The following is a 9,179-nucleotide window of genomic DNA, read 5'->3' as shown; positions in this document are numbered from 1 at the left end:
GAATTGGAAGTAATTTACCTGACAAAAAACTGCACAATGCAGAAATACAAAGATGTTAGGGGTTTTTACCTCCATTCAGATCTGCTACCTATGGAAACAGCTCAATGGAAACAGCAGGCAACCTGTTGTCAGGGTGTGAGCTTTCAGCTGTAGCAGTTTGGAAACTTCCATGGCCATATCCCAGCCTGAAACCTCATCTTCATCTTCCAGTTATTTGTTCCCTGCTGCTCTTCTAACTTCCTCTCTTTAGAGGGTTGATCGTGCAGAATTTAGACAAACAAATGCTCTGTGTACAAGGGGAGGTAACTGAAGTGAGTGGTATGGTTGGTGTATGTTGGATTTTTGAGGGGATCCAGCACTAAGGGCATTGCATAGGCTTCAGGGACTTCCTGGCCTATGTGGTTAATGTTGATTTAAGTGCCCTCGGGGCCAGGTCCTGTAGTGTGTGCTTAGCACACAGATGTGTTGCATTGACTTCCACAGAAGTAGAGGAAGTGAACACATCACTGGATGCATTCACATTTGTGCTTGGCAAGAAGGGACTCCAAGTATTTAAAGCTAGCATAAGTGATAATGCACAGTTATTATCATGTTAGATGGCTGAATGTGATACCACATGCACTGGCCAGATTAATCTCCTACAGCTCTGATTTTGTGAGGATTGTTGCAGAGAACCCTAAAGAAACCCAATGGGTATTGCATGGTACCCCCATAAACTCAATGGAGCATTACTTGATTAAAGAAGTTACAGTCATACTGAGCTGGAGTAAACAGAGTGTCCAGAAGACGTAGAGGATTTAAGTGTGTTTAGACACCAAATATCACCATGTAGAAATTTCAGCCTCCGGAAGTTTTAATGGAAGAAAGTAGCTTAATCACTCAGTATATTTTGCAACTGTAGCTGAAAGTTTAACATCACAAAATAACATATTGCTATGCAGCTTTAAGAGTCACACAATTATATTCAATCATTTCCCCTGCTTTTCAAGTCTGCTGTTCATTAAAAACTCTTCTCCTGCTTGCAGTTTCCAGTTTTCAAATGGATGACACAACCAATGCATAGCTTAACGTTCATTCTCTTGAGTCATAATTAATAAATAATCGTATCACATACACAGAATTTTACAGGTACTCTTAAAATGGTTTTACAGTTCTATTAAATATATAGATAAAATAATCACTGCTATATAAAAAAAATCATTTTCAAACAGCTGAACTCTCAAGCTCTGCATAAAATTCTGTAGACACATTCATTACAATCTAGAAACTGAATAAAAATACATTTTAGAGCTCAATCCCTCAAAAATATTCATGGCATTGAAAATTGATTGTCATTTTTTACTGTAATCTGTGCTTCCCCTACCATTGTACTGAAAATTTCCTACAATTTGGCAAAGGCTATATCCAGGTCAGTTTGTAGTTTATGTGACTGTTTAACTCATTTCCTCAGCTCTTAGTCATCTGCCCCATAAATGTTTTGTGGGGTTCTGTTTTTAATGGTGTATCTTTCCTTGCACTTTCTATAAAATCACAATGAAACACTTTGCAGTTAAGTTACATGACTACAATGACATTGAACCATCCTTTTATAGTTGTTGCTTGGCCTTTAATGGTGCTTCTGTGAACACCAAACATCCTTTGTCCAGTGATCCTCAAACATTTCCTGTCACTTACACTTCACAATAATCTGCTACCCACATTTGCTCAAAACCAGTGGGTTTTAGAAACAGTCTTAACAGATCAGTACCCTTGTCCATCTGAATTCTGCTGCTAAACTGAACTACCAAATGTGGTCAGTTTAAGGTTGGCATTTTTCAAAAACCCAGTCAAAAATTCAGGAAAAACTTCCTTATTCTGACAGTGCACATATCTGATGGAAAATGGGTAGACAACAGACTGCCCACCAGCCTTTAAACCCCCACTACCTCAAGCCAGTTCTCTAGGCAGCAAGTTAAAATAGGCTTTGCCATACAGAATGTTTCACAATCAGGCTTTTAGACAGTAGCTCAGAACAGGCCACAAAGCTCAACAACAAGCAATGTTTTCAGAACAGGGCACTTGCATTGAGGGATTGGATCTTGGACGGTGGAAGAAGAGATGGCAGGCTCACAAGTCAATTTAAGTGGGGGGAAACTGCTTCTTATGCAGATGTCACTCTTTGCAGTTCCAGGTAAAAGCAAAACTCCTGAAGAGTTCAGACTTTTCTTTCATGCACAGTTGACAATACCAGTATCATCACTCTTAACTCTTCACCCGTGATCTTCTCACCCATGGAATGGCTGGGTAAGGTACACTGCCTCTGTTATAGCAAACCTACGACCAAGCAAACCCCAAAATGGAAAGTAACATAACACCAAGTGTCAAGGACTAATTTAGTATTTTTTTTTCATCTATTTTGGATGGAAGAAGCAATCTTTGTCTCTCAATGGGATAGGATGGAAAGTGTGTATCAGCTGAAACACTGGGTGAGATGACCAAGACAACTGCTGGATGCTGTTTGACATTTAAACTGCTCATTTCAATGTTTCAGTCACTGTTTGTCAGTGTGAGGTAACAAAGAAAACCTTGGGTTTTTTCCCTCTTGGATGAAAATACTGTGTAATGAAATTACCAGCATCACTGCATTCCCACCTTTCCATTCTTCATGGATGGATAAGACATCCAAAGAGCTCCTCATCCTGATTAATAGTCTTAGAAGGAAGAAGACAGAAGAGAGCATACTTTACTTGACTGAACTTTCATAGCTATAAAGTTATATGAAGAGACTGTAATCCAGTTCCAGGTAACCTCTGCTCAAGATCTATAAATATGGAAGGATCAGTGAGTAAAGATACAAAGAATCAGAAAAGGTTGTCATAAACCAAAGGAGCCTGTGAAGAGTGAAACATAATGAAGAGCTGTCAACACTTTCACTCTGAACTAATGTACACTGCTACTTGCTGCAATTATATAGATGCCATACCCCAGCCTAGTATTCCTTGGTTTTAAGGATAAGGATATAATGTTTCTTGTATTAAGTTTTATTCTTTCAGAGGGAAAAGCACTAGCCTTTCAATATTCTATTTTAGCCTATTTCCAGAAAGCATTTTCAAAAAATCTAATAAAGGTTTTCTTTTGGAAGAAAGTATCACTATCTTCAACAACAAGCACAAACAAGTTCATAGATCACAAAATCAGATGACTCAAAATGCTGAGCATTTTCATCAGCAAGATAAAGGATGTATTTTTTTACTTATGTTGATTTACATTGAATTAAGTTGGGACATTTGGATCTGTTCCTCACCAAGCACAGTAGATCTTATTTTTAGGTTCATGGGGTGAATCCAGATCTAGTCAACAGTGAAAGGACAGAATAGGAAAGATTTCAGCTTTCTGTTGAAATGTTTAGAATTTTATCTTCAATATTTAAGATCTCCTGTTGAGCCATATTGCTGTTGAATTCCAACTGCAGCTCAGAAGAAAAATCCCAGGGGAACAAAAAGCTTATGAAGAAGAGTTAAGTATGATGGATGGTTAGGATTACCTCAGCAGATAACATGACTACAAACAGGTTTTAAATACCTGTAAATAAACTGCTATATGTTCTGATGTGTCCTGATCCCACTTACTATTAGTTCATCTGAAAACTTAGCCAGGGTAGGGCTACACCTTACGCTACAACAATATATGTAAAACTTATAGCCATGGGATTTAATTTTCACTCAGTCTAAAATTATGAAACCCCTCATTTTATGAAGCACTTTGAAGTCAACCTTCTGAATTTTCAGGTGGAAGCAGCAACGTGATGTAGTCTCATAAAGCATACTATGGAACTAAAAACGTGTCAGTGAAAAGTAGTGACTTCACAAAAAGTCACATAGAGAAAAGTTACTGGTATTAAATTGAATTTGAAGTCTTCTCTTTTGTTCTCCAAAGCATGGGTTACACCTTGTCTGGAAAAATCCTGAATCAAATATCCTAAAGTGATCACTGATGTGGACAAAAATTACAAGAGGCAGAAGTGGCTCGACTGTGCCTATGGAAAAGCCCCAGGAGTCTCTTAGTTGCACTAGAAAGTCAGTGCTGGCTGTCAGCATTTCTCTGTATTTAGTTTTATATCTGTCATTTCTTCCTCTATTGATTTGGACACTTAAAGGCTATTTCTAATCCTTTTACCATACACTTGTGCCTTAAGAGTAGCCTTAGCAAATTAGGTGACCTATTGTTTTTTGTATCTTCAAAAAAGAGACATTTTCCCATGATCTAGTAAGTAAAAGCAGCAGCAAAAATGAAGCAGAAGCAGACTCAGAAGCACTGAGGTACTTTTAAAACACTTCAGTTTCTGGGCTAAGATTTCCCATATGACCACTCCTGTGAAGCAGTGAGCATGTATGTGCTTCACACTTCTCCACACCCAATTTATTCCTTCGGACCAAACCCAACAAAAGGTGCAGGACCAAAGTGAATTTAAATCCTAAAAAAATCGAACTCTCCTACCCCAATAAACCCTCAACCTGATTTTGCTGCTCCACTGGATTTGCTACTGGAACTGTAATTCCTGATCTGTATTTCACCACCTGTAGCTCTGCTCTGTCTCCAACTCTTTCAAATAATTCAATGGAAAACGTGAAGAAGCATTTCTAGCCTTGCCCTTGCAGGTGGCCAGATCCAGAGGCAAGTCACCACTACCCCTCTTCCACAGCTATCAGGCCCTACATAAGAAAATGAAGCCAGAAGAATAATTTTTGAAGACTAGAGCTCTGAATTGTTCATATTTCTACTGATAATTATCTGGTTTTATTTAGCATCTTATAAAGCAAGGCACAAATGTACAAAATTGCGTCTACTAAATCAGGTCATTTTTATATATATTTACACAGTTATCATAATATAAAACGTGCTTTGACACTGTCATAGCACAACAGTAGAGGAACTGAAGACAACCTGATAATAAACACAAATACCAGGTCCTGGATTTCTGTTTGTGCTTCACCTGAAGGAACATATTCATATGCAGATACACAAAGCAATCCAGCCACCATCCTTTATTTTTCCACACCTCACACAGATCAAACTTTGTTGCTAAGAAGCTGTGGAAGGAGTAAAAGGCAGTAGATCAGCACCCAGAAGAAAATGATGAAGTAAAATAGCTCTGGCTGCTCAAAAATTGTAATCTCGTGAATTGGTGGTGGGGTCTCACTTGCTTCTGAGTCCTTTTTCTTCCTGTAAACAGGAGATAATTCAATAAGAGGCAAGTAAAAGAAGAAAAAACCTTCATTGTTAATGTTTACTGTGAAGATCAGAGGGCAGACTAACAAACAGCAGTTTAAAGAACCAATTCAATCTAGTCAGCTGGAGTCCCAGCTAGACTAGGAGGGGTATAACAGGCTAAAGCAGTGTGTTCCTTCCAGAGCCAATATACATATCAATTAATCCTCAGAAAACTCTGGACAAATTCTCAGGTAGTATGAGGAGATTCCCACCAGTCAGAAAGATGCCCTTTTATTTTCAGAACAGTAAACATAGCTCTGGGCAGCACAAATCAAATTTTCACAATTTTGCTTATACACTGGATCTGACTTAATATACTTCCCCCAAATCATCTACTTTCAGAGCTACTCATGTCAGACACCTGAATATTAAACAGAAAAAGCCCAAAACTTCCAGAAACCAACTAGCAGTTGGGGTTTTCCAGGACAACTCCAAAATTTGAACTTTCCGAATTTCCAGCTGTGGTTCATAAGGGCAAAGTCCAATGGACTCTGCTGGCACCACTGAGCTCTCACAAAGACAAGGAAGGGTCTTATTTAAAAAGGCACAAGATGGTACACTTGTTTTATAATTTTACAATACTATAAGAATAACCCTCTGGGTCTAATCTACTTTTGGAGAAAAATGTGTTTTGGCCTGTTTTAATGAGTCCTTTTTTCTGGCTTGAGGCATCCTACTTGCTCAGATGTTATACTGGATATATACCTGAGTATCACCCAAAATTTGCTCAATATCAGCAATCCGTAAACAGCTGTAACTGTAACAGCTATTCATGTTGTTTTTTTTTTTTAACAGAAGCATAAGCGAGACCAGGACAGTGGATCTTGATAATATTTTGTATGTTTTCTGCATTTAAATATAACAATCATTTTAACTACTGAGAGGTACCGCTCAGTATCAGCTAACAGGGAAAACCTAAAGCAATCCTTTGTTTTTTATAGATATTTAGTATCCAAAGGGATACATACTCTGTGTTCAGGACCCATCACCCTAGTCTAGACTAAACACACACACACACACATACTCTAACAGAGGGGCCCGACCTCCACTGAAGTTATTGATTTTCCCTAGCATTGACCATACTAAATACTGTCTTGACAGTCTTCCAAACATAGAAAGAGTCAGGCCAGAGGGCCTGACATATCCACCAAGTGGAGAGAACACTCAGACTCTTGCTTAGACAGCTGAATCTTTCAACTCAAGTCAAGAAAAAGCATTTTAGTCGAGGGACAGATTGAGCAATAATGAACTTTCGTATCTTACGCTTATAGGAAATATGGACTCCGAGCCACTACAGTCAGTTGCTACCATTATAATTAATTTCCAATTCCTTTTGTAGCACTGCTAGTAGTACCTAGATTTATGGATTCCTTGCAAAACTCTTTGAATAAGAACCACTCACCTGATGATTAATGTATTTTCACCCATATCTGTCATCTTCTGCTCATTTACACCATAGGTTTCCTTAAACAAACAAGAAATAGATTATATAACAAAAATAAAATTCAGCATGTCACAAAGGTGGTAATTGTGTGTGTATTTTATGCAGAGTATTTCTAATTGTTTGCTCAATTAAAATGAAAGTGTGCTTATAAATGTATTCCCTGTTAGCACATCCAGCACTGCAGTCTAGTATACACACACAGAAAAAGAAAAAAGTTGTGAAATAAGAAGATTTTTTTGCTTTCAACTGCTTTCACTCAGTTGAATAAAGCTCCCCTCATTCATATGTATTTCTAATAGCTCTGACAGCGTTGCAAAACTAAAGCATCTGTGTGAAACCTCAGTTTCACTGAACATTGGTGGTAGCATTTCTTTAAAACTCCAAGATGGTCAGAATTTTATTTTTGTGCTGAAAAAAGCCATATTCCTATCCCTGCTCAGCGTGACCAGATTGCTGATAATGTCCCTTTCTTCTGACTTAAAAAGTAAAAATCCAGACCTCAGCTGTATAGTGTGCTCTCAAGAAGCCAGTATGAATCACATCTGTCATTAGGGACGCAGTTTCATGTTACAACTAAAATTCTTTTAGGGTTAGCTGCTGCTACTGAGAGAATATAACACTGCTACTGTGAAGGAGAGGGAGAGAGCCCAGTTTTTCAGAAACAGTGCTCTTCAGGAGACACACAGCATTTTTGCAGGGTTGGGACCAGGGCACCAACATACATACAGAGAATGCAAAAACTGAAAGAAACTGGGGCAGCAAGTAAAGGAAGCTTCAAAGAAGCAAAATGTTGCAGCTATACAGTTATGACGAAGCAAGATTCAAAGTTACAATAGATTTAATTGTAGTATGAGGGACTCCTTTGGGGATTTGTTCAAGGGTTAGTGAAATTCAGTTCCATGTATTTAGGAGATATAGAAGCTATGCCTGGTTTTGGCACTAAAATTATTAGAAGCCACAAGACTTGCATATACTGTCACAGAGCTTTATAGAGAGAGTAGATGTTTTTACAGTGTGTGAACTTTTGGAGTTTAAGAGAAATAGAGAAGCAGTGACAAATAAATTTCCACACACTTACCTCCTCAGAAGGATTAGGAGACCTTTTTCGGAGATAAACATTGGCTTCATTGTCACTGGTTCTGAAATGTATGTAAAAGCAAGTTTTTTAAATTTAAATTCATAAAGGAAAGTTAAAGAGAGCCACTGCAATTGCACATGCCAGTTTTAAGCTGTGCAAAACCACAAATATGCATTGTTGCCTGTATTAGAATATGGACTCAAATTTATCAGTAACATTATAAAAACAGCTTTGGGAAAATCTGACTTGTTTTCAAAATTCATATGCTCAAAAAGGAATCTTTTCTGAAAAATGCCATCTGACAGCATTTTTCCACCTTCGACATCACTAGCATTTCAGTGAGAATATACCCAGGTTTTATGGCATCAACATAAATTAAAAACAGGGGAACAAAAAGCTTAAAGGGAACAATGGGTTTTTCTAAGTAAACTTTCAAATTCATTAGAGTGCTACAGTGATAAGCATCAACAAATTGCAGTTCATGTCCCACTCCAATAAACCTAAGAATAAATTGGAACATAAGAAGGAACAGAAGTGAATGGAGTAAAATCAGCTGAGTGTCTCCGTACTGGCTCTGGCTGGGGTGCAGTTAAATTACCCCACAGCAGCCCCTGTAGTGCTGTGCTTTGTACTTATAGCTAGAAGGGTGTTGGTAAAACACGTGTTTTGGCTGCGGCTGAGCAGCGCTGGAACAGCACCGTGGCCTTTTCTCCAACCCCCACCCTACAGCCCAGTGGTCTGAGGCTGGGCAAGAGGTTAGGAGGGGACACAGCCAGGACAGCTGACCCAAACTGACCAAAGGACAATCATACTTGTTATTATATCTGTCTTCTGAAGCAACCACTACACTCTGCTTCCCAGGAAGTGGCTGGACATCACCTGCTGATGGGAAGTAGAGAAAAAATAATTCTTATTTTTTGGGGCCTTCTCCTAATTTTCTTCCACACATGGCCTTTGCTTTTTTATCATTAAAATGCCTTTATCTCGACCCATGAGTTCTTTATCTTATTTTCTCTCCACAACCTCATTTAGTTGATCGTAATCAGAAGAAAACACTCAAAAAATATCTATTGGAATGAATCGGTGTCATGCTTCCATACAGTGTCACAATGCACATGGATTATTTCATCTACCTTACAAAATACTCTTTCTGTTGGAAAAGCAGTTATAACACTGCCATGTTCAAAATGCACTGGGGTTCCAATTGGGCTCCGTGTAGCAAAGTGTATAGCACAGTCAAATCAAGTTCCATTGGCACTGAATCATCCGATATGTTTAAGAGAAGCACGGGAAGAAGAGAAACACAGGAAGAAGCCAAAGAGTTCCAATACACTGTTCCTAAAAGAAGACTACAAGAAATATCCAATGGACAGGGCACATTTCCAAAGACCAGTCAGGTGTATTTAA

At 38.4% G+C, this 9,179-nt stretch overlaps 1 protein-coding gene across 1 annotated transcript in view; it reads right to left on the bottom strand.

Annotated features, from left to right (window-relative positions):
* Positions 1-839: 839 nt before the first annotated feature.
* The window catches only part of CLMN (calmin), a 75,123-nt gene continuing 66,783 nt past the window's right edge, over positions 840-9,179 (bottom strand). The window contains exons 11-13 of the mRNA XM_017829840.1: positions 7,773-7,833; positions 6,653-6,714; positions 840-5,202 (exon numbers count right to left, since the gene is read on the bottom strand). Of these exons, the coding sequence (XP_017685329.1) occupies positions 5,049-5,202; positions 6,653-6,714; positions 7,773-7,833 (277 nt within the window). The 3' untranslated portion in view covers positions 840-5,048. The remainder of the gene's footprint in view (positions 5,203-6,652; positions 6,715-7,772; positions 7,834-9,179) is intronic.

The sequence above is a fragment of the Lepidothrix coronata genome, unplaced genomic scaffold, assembly GCF_001604755.1.
Source record: "Lepidothrix coronata isolate B3197 unplaced genomic scaffold, Lepidothrix_coronata-1.0 Scaffold169, whole genome shotgun sequence".
NCBI lineage: Eukaryota > Metazoa > Chordata > Aves > Passeriformes > Pipridae > Lepidothrix > Lepidothrix coronata.
The sequence above is the reverse complement of the archived record's forward strand: the minus strand, read 5'-3'. Positions and strand labels throughout refer to the sequence as shown.